We start from the raw sequence: 18660 nt of genomic DNA, 5'->3' as shown, positions 1-18660 counted from the left end.
TCGCCGGATAGCGTATCCGTTGCGTTGACTCTGTAACGGCCCTAACGTTAAGTCTAAAATTAGCACTAGCTAACCACCAAAAGTTAACGTTAGCCAGCCAACTCCCTTCAACTCTGAAGAGTGAAATTCGGCTCTGTTGCACACATTTCGGTCAGTATTACAGAATTAACGTTATGTGACAGTTAGATACTTTCTAATCTACTACAGAAAATGAACACTTACCAAGTAGTGGATTTTCCCCTTTTTTTTTTTTTGCAGCGCGTCCTCCAAATTTGGCGTTGGAGCCGGTTGCAGCCAGAAATGGGCGGAAAGAGCGCGCACAGTCTCGCACATGCGCAAAGGGCGGTCCCGTATGAGACTTTTTTTAGGCGATCTAACGTAAATCAATCTCATAGGTGGAGCTATTAATATATTTTTAGTTAAACCACTTAAATATACATATGATCTTAAATATATATATTTAAATAAAGCAAATTATATTTTAATGTGTCACCTCTAAGAAGGCCTTGAATAATTTTTTTGAGAGCACCACCACGAAATGCGGTGTTAACAGTTTGTGATAATTTCACAGAATTCTGTGAGACCAGGCTGGTTAGACACCACAGAAAACAGGAAGTTGACTAGCAGGCACCCAGATAATCGCACACTCTATTTTACTTTGTTGTTTCTTGAGAACTCTGTCGAAACATGCACACCAAACGGTTTTTACTTCCTCTTTTCCTCTTGTCCTCTATTTATGCCCGGCGCCATATATTTTTAACTCCTTTCTCAAATAAAGCTGTATCTATATGCTCCAAGTTTGATAAACTTTGCATCCATTTTTTTTAGCCGTGTTACAGAGGCAACCACACCGCAGACTTGCTTTTCAGCAAAGAACCGACCTACTTTGCATCTGATTGGCTAGAACTTGTTTCATCGGTAGGTGGAAGTACAATGATTGGTTAGACCCAGCACATCAAATACAAATCACATCAAATACAAATCCCATGTGGACTTTTTAATTATAAATTATTTTCTAAAATAGTCATATGCTGGAAATCCGGTGTTGTGCTGAAAACAGACTGCCTGCCGAAATACGACAGCACGCCGCTAGAGGGCAATGTTGGTTAGTCTAAGTAGTTACAGTATGTGCACCAATATTAACCAGGTCATTGAAAATGAAATGAACACAGCCCTGTAAGTTAAGGAAAAGTTCGTGGGTGGGCTTATGAACGGGACAGTTGGGTTAAGTAAAAGAACAACGGGACAGTAGAGTTTAGTAAAAGAACAACGGGACAGTAGAGTTTAGTAAAAGAACAACGGGACAGTTGGGTTTAGTAAAAGAAGAAAGCGACGGTTGGGTTTAGGAAACGCGACACGCGGGACACGATCCCCGATCTCCTGGGTCAAAGTCCTGTGTTGTTTGACCCATCCACCACCCCAACCAACCTCCCTAAGCAGATTTTCAGCTTTCATACTACTCACTACTGTTGGGAATTGGGAGGGGTTCAGATTCAATTTTTGACGAATTATCAAAGATGTTTTATCAATATTAATAAAGTTATGAATGTGCGTATTAATAACTCCACCAAATTGACAAACAATCAAAACGGGGCACCACCCTGAACTCAGGGGCCAATAACCGAGCTGTGAAACTTTATTTCATTAGGTGGTGTTCCCTTTAAAATACAGATCTTAATTAACGTGGTTAATCTATCTGGTATTCTTTAAAGGAACCAAGAGGGGTGAATTCGAGCACTACCTGTGTTCAACCAGCAATTATTACAACAAATACACAAATCAATCACAGACAACTATTTAAAGTATAGTAGAATTTATTAACTTCAAAATGATCAATGGACAATCAATAATCCTTCAATCATCAAACCTATATACCCTTTTACAAAACTACAACAAAAGCAAAAACAAACCAGCATGTGGTGAGATTTTGTGTCTGTGTGTGTGTGTGTGTGTGTGTGTGTGTGTGTGTGTGTGTGTGTGTGTGTGTGTGTGTGTGTGTGTGAGAGAGAGACAGTGCGAGGAATAGGGGGCGTGACGAAATACAGATTTGAAATACTGGTCAGCTTCACAGAGTCCAATGGTGCTCACCTGAACTCCGAAATAGTTCACTTTTCGGGAAGATGAAGCTATTTAAAACAGATGCCTGCGTGCATCCTTTCAGCAACTGGGTTGCAAACGGAAGACAATGGATTTTTGGGTGCTCAGGCTATTTATAGATCAGGTCCCCTGACCTGGCTCCATGCTGTTGTATGGTCCCAGGAACCAATGGCAGATCAGAGTGTTCTTGAAGGTGTGAGTTTTTGGCCAGTTGAACCAACCCTCTAGGGCTGCAAAGTCTACATGCAGGCCTTTTCTTTGTTCAGAAACGACCACATGGTCTTTTGTCTTTCAGAGGCAGATGTTCTGAGGCTGTGTCCTTTTGGTTTAAAATCAGTTTTAACCCACTGCATGGTCCCAAAACTACCATAGTCGCTCTTAATGCAACGTCATCTTCTCATTGACTTTACATTGGCGTTGTGTTTACCTGAAGGCCACGCAGAATTTTCACGCACTCCGTGCCACCACCACGAAATGCAGTGTTAACAGTTTGTGATCATTTCACAGAATTCTGTGAGACCAGGCTGGTCAGACATGTAGGATTATTTTGTTAAGAGTATAGTGTAAGGCCTCAGATTTCATGACCTGACATTCTCTCTCTCTGTTCTTCTGGGCCACGAGGAAGCCATCTGGTCTTGGGAAGTGATACGACTTATTCAAATTGAAGATGCAGCATTTGCTCAACAAAGATAATTAAAACTTTAACCAAAAGGAGGATTCCTTTCCCAGATGAACAGGGAGAAGCAACAATGGTCAGTGTTTTGCAAGCGCGATTTGTGACACAAAGTATGGGAATGACCTGGCTCTCATGAAAACTCCTTAAGTTTGCAGGAGATTAAAAACAAACAGGTGTTACGATCCAACAATAGCCACTTGTCTCTTTTGAGCTGAGTCAAGGTCATGTTTTCATACGGTGTGTTACATATCGTTAAGGAGCCGGCTGCAGCCAGAAAATCGGGACTACGTCCAACTGATAACAGCACCACGGATGAAGCAGAGAAAATGGATAAAAAGTGAGGGTTCTGGGTTAGCCGGCATCAGATGCTGGGGGAATCTCTGTCTGTTTGCTAGGTTGTAGCGATAGGCTATTTTGTCTTGAAGTAATCTGATCCTTGTGCACAAGTTTATTGTATTTTGCAATATCATTCACTAAAGCTTGTTATTAACTTTAACTGGACGAATATTGAGTCTTATTTTGAATCCTGAGTCTATTTTCTCTGATCTACCAGTAAACGAACACTATTCAGAGCGCAGTGACCATAGAATTGGAGTCAGATTAAGTCTGGCCTTTTTAGGGCTAGACCGGTCATCGGTCGCATTTTAGAATATAATCTTACCAGAGGTGGGTAGTAACGAGTTACATTTACTCCGTTACATTTACTTGAGTAAGTTTTTGAAAAAATTATACTTCTAGGAGTAGTTTTAAATCACTATACTTTTTACTTTTACTTGAGTAGATTTATGAAGAAGAAACTGTACTCTTACTCCGCTACATTGGGCTACAATGAGCTCGTTACTTTTCTTTTTACCTCTTTGGTATTCTACGCGTCATTGTTTGTATTCCCCGCGTACGCCTCGTTTTAATGTTTTATTTTGAAAGAGAGAGAGAGAGAGAGAGAGAGAGAGAGAGAGAGAGAGAGAGAGAGAGACTTCCGCCAAAGGCTCTACCACATACGTGACTGTTCACCAATCAGACGTAGTTGTGCACTCTCGTCAGCTGGCAACAAAAAATAGGCGACGCTGATGTGTAAATCAACACTTATCAATATCACTTCCCCATCAGTCAGGACCTAGATCTGACCATAATTACACTTGTGCTTTCCATAAACTGCCGTAATTAGCTTATTATTTCAGTTGCAATCCTGCCAGTGGAAGCGATCGTGAGAGCAAATAAAAAATATAAAAAACATAATTCAAACCGCTGTGCGCATTGGCTCAAGAAGCAGAGAAATAGCCGATATGTAATTCCCTCCCATTCAAATCTATATATTTCATAAATATACCCATCAGGGAATGTTTGCGGCGTTGTCGGTCTCTAAATGTTTTAACTTTTATGAGCGCACTCTTCCCTTTTTCTCTTTTTTTTTTTCTCTCTCTTTTCTCTTCCCCCTTTTTCTCTTTTTTTTTTTTTTTTTTTTTTTTCTCTCTCTCTCTCTCTCTCTCTCTCTCTCTCTCTCTCCGCACTCTCCCGCTCCGCCTGATCTTCTATAAGAACGGTGACGCCGTTATCAATCGAGTAGGCCTATTGATTGGTCAGTAGGCGGTGCTTTTACACCCGTTGATCTCTGATCTCCAACATAACCTGCTCCCGACCAGGTTAGGCGTCCAGCATGAGTTACCACGGCGATTGAACCCGGTATCAAGTGATCCACCTTGGTGATAAAGAAAACCCTGGGTTGAACCTGAAGTTAGCTGTTAACCCCAAATCTTGCTTCGTAGTCCAGGCCTCTGGCCTCATAATGAAAGCATGTTTACCTTAGTAAAAGTGCCAAACAGCAGCTCCATTACCTTGTTCTAGTTCTGCCTGCAGAGCCTGTAAAAAAAAGTAGGTTTGGAAATTTGTGTTAATTGTGCTTATTTATTTTTATGTATTATTATTTTATGTATTTTATTTTTTAAGTACTTGAATTTACCTGGATTATTTTAATGTAAGCTATTTTGTAATTAATTAATTTTTATTTATTTTATTGATTGGATGAACTATAATTTGCCTAAAGATGATTATTTTGTATTTTTGTCCGTCTGATTGAATGCTTATGTTAAAAAATAAATCAGACGTTACTCAACAGTTACTCAGTACTTGAGTAGTTTTTTCACCGAGTACGTTTTTACTCTTACTCAAGTAATTATTTGGATGGCTACTTTTTACTTTTACTTGAGTCATATTATTCTGAAGTAACAGTACTTTTACTTGAGTACAATTTTTGGCTACTCTACCCACCTCTGAATCTTACACACACCACAAAAAACAGGAAGTTGACTAGCAGGCACCCAGATAAGCCCACACTCTATTTTACTTTGTTTTTTCTTGAGAACTCTGTCGACACATGCCCACCAAACGGTTTTTACTTCCTCTTACCATCTCTATGACTAGATACCTATTATTGCTGTTCTGCTGTTATTCAGAATTAAAAGGATGATTTACAGATCTTATTGTCAGTGTTCAAAGTTTGGAAACCGATAATTAAGAAAACTTCAAGAAAGCAAAAGTCCCCTGCCAAGTTATTATTTTTTACAGAGGAGCAATAGAAAGCATCCTGACTGGAAACATTACAAACTGGCATGTTATTTGATCTATTTTAAAAATGATTATTCTATCTTCATTTATTTTACTCTCCCTTATTGTTTTAAAACACTTTGAATTGCCTCTGTGTTTGAGATGTGCTGTCCAAACAGAGCTGCCATGCCTTGCTTTAATGCAGTGAGTTAATCAAAGGCAGACATTCTCATTCTTGTTAAGAAACAATAATTAAACTTCAAGAAAATGCCTAAATAACTGCTCCACATCACATCCTACAAGCAAGCATGCTCCCCACTAAAACACCAAAAATAAAACTCATAATAAAAAAAGATAAACAAATAGTACATAGTGTAGTTTATTATCTGTACACAAAATTATAAAAGAGTAAAACAAACTAAATTAGTTCAATGCATTGTCATGAACAGGTTTGTATGATATTGTACAAAAACGACGTATGCACAACAATTCTTCCAACCATATTTTAAATTAAGAGTCAATGTAGATGACATATTGCAATAATAATATCAAAATCTTACAGTGGAATCAAAACTTGCTGGATGTTGTGCTGTTACTTTGGCCAGGTCATCATCAAAAAAGCAAACAAGTACATTCATAATTTTGTCCATGTTGAGATTAGTTGCTTCATGTATATTTATTGAAAACTTTGCATGTTAGCTCTTCCAACACAGTCTCACTCCCTACTCGTCAAATGTATGACGCATGGTCAAGGACCCTGGCGTCAAGTTTCAACGAAAGAGGTGTACCCTTGACGTTGTTTTTCGACGAGGGGGTCCGTCAGATAGACATTCATGTTAATCCCTCACCGTCAGATATCGACGAAAGAAAAAAAAACACGTCCCACGCCCCTTAACTCGAAATCTGTGACAGTTATTATTGGTATTTTTAGCCCAATAACCGCTGTTTTAATCAACATTATTCACGAGATATTATCATGGTTTATATGTATTTCTTTTAATGTTATTATTTCGGTCTATTTTGGCCAGGGAAGTTGGGTTGCTTTTTTGTTTATTTATATTTTTTAAACTATAACGCTAAATCTATCAACATTTATTTAGATGTTATCATGGTATTCATTTCTTTATTTTAATAATATTATTTCGGTCTTATTACCGGTGAAATATTACAATATATGCTGTAATACAGAACATTACGATATGATCCGAGCTAGACGCATTAAAGCCGATATCCCCCAATGCAATGCGGCCATTCATTCACAGAATCGGGCAGCGATCAGCTGGTCTTTAACACCAGCATCGCTTCAATATACATATATACAGTATACAGTCAATATACATATATACAGTATACAGTCAATATACATATATACAGTCAGTGGTTTGGTCACCAGCAGAAAACACGTTGCTCAGTTTTGTTCCAGTAAGTTATGTACCATAATAACGTTTAAACGAATCCACGGAAGTGACGTAGTAATTACCCCTCCTCGTCTGTGAAAGAATGTTGCACGTTGTACGTGAGAATCAGTGTTGGGAAGGATCCTTTCAAAACGTATTTCGTTACAGAATACAGAATACATGCCCACAAATGTAATTTGTAACGTATTCCGTTACGTTACTCAATCTGAGTAACGTATTCTGAATACTTGGATTACTTCAGGATTACTTCCACATTGAATTGCGTTTTATAAGTGTAGGAATGCAGCTATCACATCCAGCTTACTAAACAGGCCTATAATGGTGTGTTGTTTTTATTCCAACTAGCTGAATGTGTACCTGAACAAGCAGATAGATTATTGTATTGGTAGTCCCGAACTGCATACTACAAAAATCTAACCGCAGTCTTGCTACCACGAGCTAATTTTAGCTAACGTTAGCTAGCATGTCAAACAGGGCTAGTCAGTCTTTAAACGGCTCTGGAGCTAGTAAATCAGCACGTAGGAGAATGTAAAGTCGCACGTCAACGTTAAAATAGCAAGGTGACCAGTAAAACTACAGCAGACGACTACACCTGGCTAATTAAAAAAATAACTTACTTTAAGATGCTTCTTCAGGTTGGAGGTGGAGTAATTTGGACGCTGAAAGGAGGTTGGTTGCTGGCAAGCACAGGTTGCACTGCACAGTTATATTTCATTCTCCCTGTTCGTTCTTTAATGTGAAATGCTGTTTGAATTTCCAAGATAGAAACTTATTCCTGTCCTGGCTCTGTCGTGCCGGTTCCGACTCTATTGTGACTGATCACGCAAATAGCTATTTTTTTCGATTTCATATCGGGGCTTCTGGAAAATGCATAGAGTTGCCTTAATTTATTCAGAGTGAATAAACTCGTGAAACAGAGAAGTATCGTCATGTAATCCATTGATTTCAACAACGTAACTGTATTCTAAATACCAACGATTTAAATTGTAACTGTAACAGAATACAGTTACTCATAATTTGTATTCTGAATACGTAACGCCGTTACATGTATTCCGTTACTCCCCAACACTGGTGAGAATTTACACAATAAAATACTACTAATAAAAAAATAGTGTTTTTTTGTGCACTTTGATTTGCCTTATATATACTATATAAAAAACTACAGTTGAGTGTTTACAAATACAGCCTAATGGCTTGTTTGACTAATTTGCATTTGTTTTGACTTGTACTGTTGTGAAAAACAATAAACTATATACAAAGAGAAGCATTTTTTAGTTTATTTTCCATGCATAGTTATTTAAAAATGCAATTTTCTAATTTTGCAGTTGATGAATATTAATAGCAAAGACTAAAGGGGAAAAACATGTGTGGAACTTAGTTTGATTAAAAATCACACTGAATTATTAGTTGTTTTAAATGAATGACTTTTTTTGAAATATCAATTTATAGTAGGCCTAATTATTATATTCAGAAGATGATACTCATATCAATCACCGTGGTTACAGCTTGTAGCCATCCTAACCTTTTTAGCCTTTACTGAGACTACCTTTTCAAAATTAAGAAGGGACTAGTTTTAGGAAGCATTTTCAGGAAATTAAAAGGATAAGCAGATTGTTGCCGAGGTTTTTGTTCACAGAATAAGATGTATATAGCTTTGTTTGGGTATGTGTACATATACAACATGTGTTTTGGCATTTTTGGCACACTTCTACCTCAGCCTACTGCACACAGACAAAACTCACACATCTCATTCAGCCATTTCACAAGCTGAGAAAAGGGTCATGACATGGGTCAGAGCAGTGGTTCCCAACCGTTTTTCCTTGGCGCCCCCCCTACTCATGTCTAAGAAAAGCTGAGCCCGTGATGTGATGCCGTGGCGGCAGGAAAAACAAGCAAACAACAAAATATATAGTTTTCATACAGACTTTTGTATACATTATATATTCTAGTGTATTATCATATTGATTAACATGTGCAAATATTTTTTTTTTTTTACCTCAACCTCAAACCAGATAAAGACTTGCGCCCCCCCTGTGATCTTTGCCGCCCCTCCCTGGGGGTGCCCGGACCCCAGGTTGGGAACCACTGGGTCAGAGGATATCACAGGTCAATAATGATGAACCAATCCATCGGCTCTGCTCCTATAGGCCCTGTGGTGTTCATATGGACAACAACTTTGGCTGGAAGGCCCGTGCTGAAAGTGTGTGTTATGATTTAGAGCAGACACCCACGGTGAATCAGAGGGTTTGTGTTATACAAGGCTGCATTACAGAGCATTTTATTATGACTGTCATGAAGGTTGGGGAGAGGAATAGAAACCCGTCTCTCCAGGCAAGCACAGAGAATATGGTCTGCTCTATCTTTATTCTCCATGCCAAGTATGAGCTCTTATTCTCTGGCAGAAGATATGGGTAAACTTGACATTTCTAAACTATAGGCCTAATTTGGACCTACCTCAATTAAAACTTTAAATAATGTTGCTTGAGATTGCGGGTGTGCAATAGCTTCATGATATGAAGCATGGTTGTGTGTTGCTCTTGTCACTGTTTGTGAAAGATGAACAATAGATTGTTGCTGTGTGATGTGCTTCAGTCTGACTACATATCTCTTTGTTCATGTTGTTTTTTATTGTAAGTATATGTCAGCTGTATGATAGAACAATATGTCAAGTGTTATTTGTGAAGCATTTGAACTCAAGGCAAATATCCCTCTGGGGACGTTGTCGTAGGACTATAGCAATCACATCGTTGGAAAGGTCTCAACCTGGACAGTAACATATGTCAGTCTGAAGAGGATACATCACTCCTGCTTTGAAATATTGACCTCTGAACCTTGAACCCAGCACATGTTTGAAGGCTTGTCATTTAGCAACAGAAGGTGCTACACACATAGGAACAGCTGTTCTAGAAAGCTCTGGACCTCAGCTGTCATGTAGATATGGTCACCAAAGTTTACTCACCGTAAGCACTGTCAAATATGGTAAAAAGCAACCCAACTTCCCTGGCTGAAATAGACCGAAATAATAACATTAAAAGAAATACATATAAACCATGATAATATCTCGAGAATAATGTTGATTAAAACAGCGGTTATTGGGCTAAAAATACCAATAATAACTGTCACAGATTTCGAGTTAAGGGGCGTGGGACGTGTTTTTTTTTCTTTCGTCGATATCTGACGGTGAGGGATTAACATGAATGTCTATCTGACGGACCCCCTCTTCGAAAAACAACGTCAAGGGTACACCTCTTTCGTTGAAACTTGACGCCAGGGTCCTTGACCATGCGTCATACATTTGACGAGTAGGGAGTGAGACTGTGTTGTACATTATGCATGTAAGATCTGAGTCATCTTTGAATACATTATTTGTATGTTAACAGTGGTGTGCAAGATTAACTTTGTAATTGGGGTTTTAAAACAGGTGAATTGACAGAGGTTTTCTGTAATACACTGTATAATTGTAGAAGTTAATGCATAGTTACATTTAAGATAGGTGTTTTGGTCTATTACAATAAAACTAAATTAAATCTATGTATATTTCAAATTCAATTTCAATTTTATTTATAAGGGACAATGTGCAATTAAAACAAATGTGACCATTTGATGCACTGCACCAGAATTAGCCTTTGGCTAATTTACATCTGCAGCCAGGGGCGATTCTAGGATCTGACCTTTGGGGGGGGGCTCAGCCCCTAATGAAAAGTTGATAGCATGCCCAGTTTTTTTTTTTAAAACCTTAATCTTCTGGTGAGTTTTGGGGAAAGAAATAGACAGATTGAGACATGCAATTATGACAAACTATCAACAGATTCAAGACATCTGCTGTGAAAAAAAGATGTAAACCACAAAGCATGATTATTGCAGCACACAAACCCAGGGGCGTCGGACTGGGGGGAAAAAGGGGACTGAGAACCCAGGGCCCTCATGTGAGGAGGGCCCCAGAAGATGCTAGAATTAATAGCTGTGGATGCAGGGAAGGGCCCATAGAAAATGCCTTTCTAGAGGACCCAGAATTTTGAGCTGAATAATCTAATCTAATAACGCCTCTGAACCAGATGGGGAAAATCCAACATCTCTTTTTCTTAAGAGCCTAGTCCTCCATGAAATGCATATGTAAATATAATGTGAATGGAATATTTTAAGTGTTTTTGCCCGTATAATATATGTCCACTTTCTCACCTGGTTCTTCCAGGTCCCTCTCTTTGTCCACTCTCTCTCCATCCTCCTCTCTCCCTCCATCTCCCTCCCTCATTCATATCACTGACAATCACATACAAAACATTTTGTAATCAACTAGAAAATAATCTTCAAATAAAAGAGAAAACAAAACACAGTAGTCCTACTATATATGTGTCTTATAGGCTACCTAGCCATTTTCTCACCTTGTTAATCTTGCTCTCTCTGCCCTTCACCCTCTCTATTCTCCCCACTTCTTTGTGCTGTCAACCAGAAGGCAAATGTAATCAACTAATCAACAGAGAATGTATCGTGTAGGCTACCAAAGGTTATACATTCACCTATTTATAACCTATGTGAATATGGGGTTGCTGTTCAGTGCAGTGGGATAATGTTAAAGGCTTATCTTATACTTTCTCTCCTGAACCTGGCTGTTTTCTTTAAAAAAAGAAACGTATATCCATCTATGGGGAAACTGTGGGTCAGGGTTTGTTGTTCCAGTGTATCAGTTCTGATATGAATGAGTATGATGATCCGTCAGGTCGAATTATTTATTTTTCATTGGCATTGACAGTTAAAAATAAGAAAGTGTCTGGTAGGGAGGTAACTGTAGCATAGGCTATTTTTAGCGGTGCTCAAGCCGTTACGGCAGGCTATTAATAGCAAACTTTAAAAACTTGTTGTAGGCTACTCCTAAGCTACACATGCCTACAGTTAGCAATTTTGTCTAACGTTTCAAAACAAAATTGGACTCCGTGGTGAATAAGCTAGGCTAATTCAGATATAATTACTATCATTGTGATCAGGGATCACAGACTGGTTCCACAAATACTACACCTGTAGCCTACTTAACGTGTTCATTCGATTAGATTTAATTTTCACTCCATTAGCCATACCTTTTCAGTGGTTGAAAGTAGCCATACTCTGACGACCGAATTCCCCAAACAGTCGGCTGAGGTGCCCTCGTCCAGTGAATCACAGACAGGCTGTTGACTTTAGGCTACAACTGAGCTGAGCCTGTCGTCATTTATCCTATTCCATCGCTAAAATCAGGTTTGCAAAAGTAATAACGTTTGAGCACTAAACGATTTCACAGAATCACAATGATGAAGACTTTATTTTCAGGGGTGCTGAGATGATTTTTAGGGGTGCTTCAGCTTCAGACTATTTTTTTTCTAAAATAGTCATACGCAAAATACTTTGCACATCTATAACATGACACAGGTGTGTCGGAGAGGGTGATAGATCCAAAGTTGCAAAGAGAAGAGTGATTGGCGCAGACCCAACTCCTACAAAAGATGGCTTACATCAACAGTTAGGTGTCTTATTGAAAACCATATCAGTAGAAGACATAATAGTTGTTGTCTCTATCCTTTCTATTTGCCTACATGTCTTCTTCTGTTTCTCCCCTTTCTCTCTCTCTCTCTCTCTCTGCCTACATGAAGCTGACTGTGGACATGTTGTCATCATTCATACTGTTGAACTGCTGACATCATTGCTGTCCATTCTGCAACAACACACAGAGGCCAAAAGCTTGTCTATGGCCCCTTTCCTCATGAAAACATACAGAACTAAGTCTGCAAGAGGACTCAACTTAAGAAACACATAAGACAGGATGTAGAGGGTCATGTCAACTATGTGAAACCTGATGATTCTGGGCAGGAACAGCAGCGTGTAAATAAGCAGCACCAGGACCAACATTGCCAGAATTCGACGTTTTTCATCAGCAGGAACTGAGATGGAAGCAGACAGGGCTTTAAGGGTCCCAACCAGAAAGAATATGAGCAGTGGGAGGGGAAGGAGGAAAAATATGGCTAAGATGGTTACTGGGATTTCTGAAAAATACCCAAATACAAAAGTGGAGCCAATGGCAAGAGAAATTATCCAGACCAGGACACAGACAACCACAGAGATCTTGATGTTTCGTCTGAAGTGGTACCACAGTGGGCAGGCGATGACCAAATACCTGTAATACAAGATGTAAGACACAGCTTCAGAATGATATAGTAATACAATGGTCAGACACAGAAGTAGCTCCACACATTCTGGATAGATAGGTACCTTTCCAGGGCGATGCACAGCATGAAGCCAACACTGGCTATCAGACTAGAGTTGTAGATAGAACTGATAATTCTAGTTGTATTCTTGTCCTCATGTGGTGCCACACGACCGATCATGCAGCAGAACTGAATGAGGTCAGAAATGAGAAGGTTGATGACGTAGATCGGAGCGACATGATCCTTTCGCACCTGCAGGAAAACATTGGTTAAAGTAAAGAAAGCAGTTGTAAACATGTTCTGAACTCCTCCCAAATATGTCTGCAGGGTCCAATCAGCTTAATTTACATTTGAACTATGCAGTTCATTATTCCTGTAAATGTATAGGTCATTAAAATACTTCACCCCAGCCCCCTGACATGTGGCCCCCAACTCAGATCAAGATCCTTTACAGACAGAGACTTTACACAAATAGATCTCAGTCATAATATACGTACCAGAGAATAAAGAGCATAGATGGCCACGAGGGTCAAAGGAATTCCAATACAGCTGATTATGCATATCATCACATACTTGATGAATTTTATTTTTTCAAACTCAAGGTCGTTGAAGGTGCTGTTGTAATCATGGCTCATGTCCTGTAAAGTGTTGTTAACGTAGACCTCTCCCATTCTTCAGAGTGAAACCTGTTTAGGAGATCAGGTTATAAAAAGAGACGTGAAACATGTTGTTTAATATCTACCTAACATTGTTCAGTTCACACACATGTAGTATACATATATAGAATACTCACACAACAAGTCATTTCAAACAAAATGTGTATTGCTCTCAGTGTTAAACTTCCTTAATATTTGTTACCCTATCTGCTTATGATATTTAAGCAGATAGCACAAGTTCTGGTCCAAGTCAAAAGTCAAAGTATCTTTACAGAACAAGCACAGCGTTAAAACAATTAAAGACAAATGTAGAGTAAACATATGAGCTACTCAAAGAGCTGTGTAAATTACCGTTTTCTATACTTGTGCAAAAAAGCCATCCTTGCTACATGATGAATAGAAATGTATTCCATGTTTCAGTAATTTAATATAATGATTAATGTTAATGTCCATTTGTTTAGGACATTTAGCCTGTCTTTGTTACTGATGTCCCACTACTTGTTGAATGCCCCTCTGCCCTCTGGTTTTGATGAGACTGATTCATCCACTTGATAAACCATCTGTATTATATTTTGTTATTTCACTAAACATCTCTAACTGATGACTGTAACCTGTCTTTGGTTACATAACATAACGTCAGTCATCGTATTTTCAAGACACACAAAACTATTTTGCATATCTAAGCTCATTATTGTTATCAATATCATTATTTCCTAAATATCTTTCCGTGAAATAATGATGTTTCAGAGCATACATACATACAACATTTGTAAGAAATAGCCTTTGTAAGCACGTTATTGATATGGACTACATTTCTGAAATATCTACACAGTAGTTCTACTTCTTGTTGTTTAATTTCCAATTAATTCTGCATGGTCTATCCCATTTTTCTTCTCTCATTTTTCTTTTAGCTAACTATACTTGATTTTGCAGGATTATCTTTTTTAGCCGGTTTCTTAAACTCCATTTTCTGTCTTTGTTACACAATCACATATCCATAAGGCTTACAATTTAAGGTAAGACAGGGAAAAACCCAAATGAAATATAGTTGGTTTAAACACAGTACAGTCTACAGCTGTCTGCTTGTTAAAGGTTACATAATCATTTTCATGACTATTTACAATGTCTTTACCTTTTCAAACAATCTATATAATAAAATGTCACCAAATTTACCTTTGACAGCTGAAGACACTGAATGAGTTCCCTACACCAATGTCTGATGTTTTGTCCTCTGCATCCAAACAGTCTACAATAAATATGGTAAAGTTACATAACATGCAGTAGGTTGTAATAATCTACGCCTCCTCTTTGAAGGAAGAGTGATGAAATGAGTATGAACATGAAGCAGTGAGGGGGAGGGGGTTGTAGTTGATAAAACACCACAAGTAGTAATCAGCACATGCATGCTAATTTAATATGTTGCTGTTTTGATTGTTTTGATGAGCTTATTGAAGGTTTACATATCATCGAACATATGATGTAAAATAATATATTTACATAAAACATTAAAAAGTAATTTAAGCAATTTCAAATATAAACACAGCTACAATTATTTGATATGAGAATAAGACAGATATGAGGTAGTATTAAGTGATAAAATGAATAATTAACATGTGACTGAATGGGAATGTGGAATAAAAAGAACCAAAACTGAAATTAAAATAGCAAAAAAAAAAAATAAACCAAGAAAATAAAATAGGAAATGAATATCAAGATGTTGTCTTCCATGACTTCCCACTAAGTATGGCCACGTCTGACTGCACCTTCGGGAGCCTGCAGCCCAACTTCTGCATTCATGACATACCTTTCTACTACTAGTCTCGAGAAATAAAGCACATTAAAACCCACTCTAGGAACTGTGTGAACGTTTAGCATCAAGTGATCTAAATAAAGATTTTGCCATTTACCAGAGAAAAGGAATTATGTTTCTATGTGCAACGAACAAATAACCACATTGAACACTTGTTGATGTTCAATGTTTCCTGCCTGTTTCCAGCAAGTATGCAGTTCCTCTCTTATGAGTATTACATTACACAAGACATGTAAGATCTGAGTCAGCTTTGAACACATGATTTGTATGTTTTTGGGAAACAGTGGTGTGCATGATTAACTTTGTTATTGGGGTTTTAAAACAGGTGAATTGACAGAGGTTTTCTGTGATGAACTGTGTAATTCTATAAGTTAATGCACAGTTATATTTAAGATAGGTGTTTTTGTCTATTACAATAAACCTAAATTAAATCTATGTATATTTCACATTATTTCAACAGCATTTCAATGATGCAGTTCTGCTTTAATTATCCAGTGTTTGACTACAAAGGCTGCACCTGCTGGAAACAAACAGTAGTAGAATGGGTATGCCTAATACAACTGTATCCAAAAAGTGGGGGGCAAAACAGCTGAAAGAACATAAAGCAATAACATAACATCAAACCAAACATTTTTATGTAGCTCTTAAAAATTTAAAACACAAAGTGCTTCAAAAAGACCAAAACATATGTATACAATACAAACATGAAACACAAATCTTCTTGGCCTTGTGAACATTATCAGACTTCTTGACTCTTTCATAAACTGACTCAGTGAATGTGACAAACAGTGATCTGCTCCAGATATGTCAGACCAACCTGATCTCACAGAATTCCGTGAATGAACACAGCCCCTTAACTCTAAATCTGTGGCAGATTCACTGAAAATTCTGTGATGGGCCCACGGAAGAATTCCGTGAAATGGATACAGCCCCTTAAGTTAAGGAAAAGGTCGTGGGTGGGCTTACAAACGGGACAGTTGGGTTAAGTAAAAGAACAACGGGACACAATCCCCTGTCTCCTGGGTCACAGTCCTGTGTTGTTTGACCCATCCACCACCCCAACCAACCTCCCTAAGCAGATTTTCGGGCATTTCAAATCTATCTGGTATTCTTTAAAGGAACCAAGAGGGGTGAATTCGAGCACTACCTGTGTTCAACCAGCAATTATTACAACAAATACACAAATCAATCACAGACAACTATTTAAAGTATAGTAGAATTTATTAACTTCAAAATGACCAATGGCCAATCAATAATCCTTCAATCATCAAACCTATATACCCTTTTACAAAACTACAACAAAAGCAAAAACAAACCAGCATGTGGTGAGATTGTGTGTCTGTGTGTGTGTGTGTGTGTGTGTGTGTGTGTGTGTGTGTGTGAGAGAAAAAAAAAAAAAAAAAAAAGAGAGAGAGAGAGAGAGAGAGAGTGCGAGGAGGAGAGGGGGTGACGAAACAGTGTTCTCTTCTACAGATTTGAAATACTGGTCCACTTCACAGAGTCCAATGGTGCTTACATGAACTCCGAAATAGTTCACTTTTCGGGAAGATGAAGCTATTTAAAGCAGATGCCTGCGTGCATCCTTTCAGGAACTGGGTTGCAAACGGAAGACAATGGATTTTTGGGTGCTCAGGCTATTTATAGATCAGGTCCCCTGACCTGGCTCCATGCTGTTTTATGGTCCCAGGAACCAATGGCAGATCAGAGTGTTCTTGAAGGTGTGAACTACAAGCCTATAGTTTTTAGAGTTTTTGGCCAGTTGAACCCTCCCCATGTGGAGGTAACACCTAAGTGTGAACTAAAGGCTCTAAAGTCTACATGCAGGCCTTTTCTTTGTTCAGAAACGACCACATGGTCTTTTGTCTTTCAGAGGCAGATGTTCTGAGGCTGTGTCCTTTTGGTTTAAAATCAGTTTTAACCCACTGCATGGTCCCAAAACTACCATAGTCGCTCTTAATGCTACATCATCTTCTCATTAACTTTACATTGGCATTGTTTTCCGTGGAGGCCACGCAGAATTTTCACACATTCCCTGCCACCACCACGGAATGCAGTGTTAACAGTTTGTGATCATTTCACAGAATTCTGTGAGACCAGGCTGGTCAGACACCACAAAAAACAGGAAGTTGACTAGCAGGCACCCAGATAATCCCACACTCTATTTTACTTTGTTTTTTCTTGAGAACTCTGTCGACATATGCACACCAAACGGTTTTTACTTCCTCATACCATCTCTATGACTAGCAGAGGTGTATAAAGTACTAGAGACCCATACTTGAGTAAAAGTACAAGTGCTCAATCAAAAAAGTGACTTGAGTAGAAGTGCTCTTTAAGCACAACACTTAAAGTGATGGTTCGGAGTAATTCACCCTAGGGTCCTTTGCACCATGACCTCGAGCCAAACACCCACCCCAGAAGCTTTTTTCACCTGGGTCTAACATTGGGCGAGTTAGCGTAGAGTAGCGTTAGCCGCTGAATAGCTTAGCGCGGGGCTAATGGACCCACGTTTGTATCTCTTAAATGACCCCACTAATAATGCCCGAAATGATACCAAACGTCTACACTAGTATATATAGGTTATGCTCTCATAAAACGATGGATTGGAAAGTTTGTAAGTACACCAGAAGTTTATGTAAATAACACTTGCCTGCTGGCTTCTGCTCTCTGCTGTTGTTGTTGCTGCTGTAAGACGAGTGCTTAGGGACATCTACAAATTACAACACCGAAAAGAGATGCAACAAAAATATTTTTTAATTGTTGTTTTTAAATGTTTAAATGTTTATGGAAAAGTTGGTTTAGGAAAAGTTAGCAAGCTAGCAACACACAGATAAACTAGCAGCTCCACATCACACGGTCAAACGGTTAACATTCAGTACTCACTGCAGACTGAAACAACTCAGGAATAGTTTAATATGCTGCAACAATGGCTAAATAGAAAGAGTACAAACTTACATCGTCTCTAACTTCTGAACGGGTGACCGTAATGAAAAGAAACACAACGCGATCTCGGGGATTTCTTACGTAAATTACGTAACTAACGTACACACACTGTAACCTACACAGTCTCCGTAGCGTGAGGAATTCACAACAGTAACGAGTAACTATGCAGCACATAAAAAATCTATTGGAGTAAAAGTATTTCATTCATCGAAAATATGTACTCAAGTAAAAGTGGAAGTAGGAGAAAAAAATAATACTCCAGTAGAGTACAGATACAGCCTTTTAGTATTTAAGTAGAGTAGTGAAGTAGTTCTACTTCGTTACTATACAGCTCTCTGATGACTAGATA

The 18660-nt window shown here is 38.5% G+C and overlaps 1 protein-coding gene across 1 annotated transcript; it reads right to left on the bottom strand.

Annotated features, from left to right (window-relative positions):
* Positions 1 to 11092: 11092 nt before the first annotated feature.
* LOC120547940 (G-protein coupled receptor 4-like) lies at positions 11093 to 14795 on the bottom strand. Its single transcript, XM_039783769.1, has 4 exons — positions 14735 to 14795; positions 13403 to 13591; positions 12970 to 13157; positions 11093 to 12874 (listed from the first exon to the last, which is right to left on the bottom strand). The coding sequence occupies exons 2-4, from the start codon at positions 13574 to 13576 to the stop codon at positions 12379 to 12381; spliced, it is 858 nt and encodes a 285-aa protein (XP_039639703.1). The 5' UTR covers positions 13577 to 13591; positions 14735 to 14795; the 3' UTR covers positions 11093 to 12378.
* Between the last annotated feature and the right edge of the window lie 3865 nt (positions 14796 to 18660).

This window comes from Perca fluviatilis, chromosome 19, assembly GCF_010015445.1.
Source record: "Perca fluviatilis chromosome 19, GENO_Pfluv_1.0, whole genome shotgun sequence".
Lineage (NCBI taxonomy): Eukaryota > Metazoa > Chordata > Actinopteri > Perciformes > Percidae > Perca > Perca fluviatilis.
Note: the sequence above shows the minus strand (reverse complement) of the source record. Positions and strands in the feature narration are given on the sequence as shown.

What these genes read in the sequence shown, in the direction of transcription:
- LOC120547940 (XM_039783769.1), bottom strand. Translation starts at nt 13,576, where the DNA reads ATGGGAGAGGTCTACGTTAACAACACTTTACAGGACATGAGCCATGAT. An exon ending in TCTATGCTCTTTATTCTCTG is followed by an intron (nt 13,158 to 13,402) that starts GTACGTATATTA and finishes GTTTTCCTGCAG; the next exon opens with GTGCGAAAGGATCATGTCGC. An exon ending in CTGTGCATCGCCCTGGAAAG is followed by an intron (nt 12,875 to 12,969) that starts GTACCTATCTAT and finishes CTTGTATTACAG; the next exon opens with GTATTTGGTCATCGCCTGCC.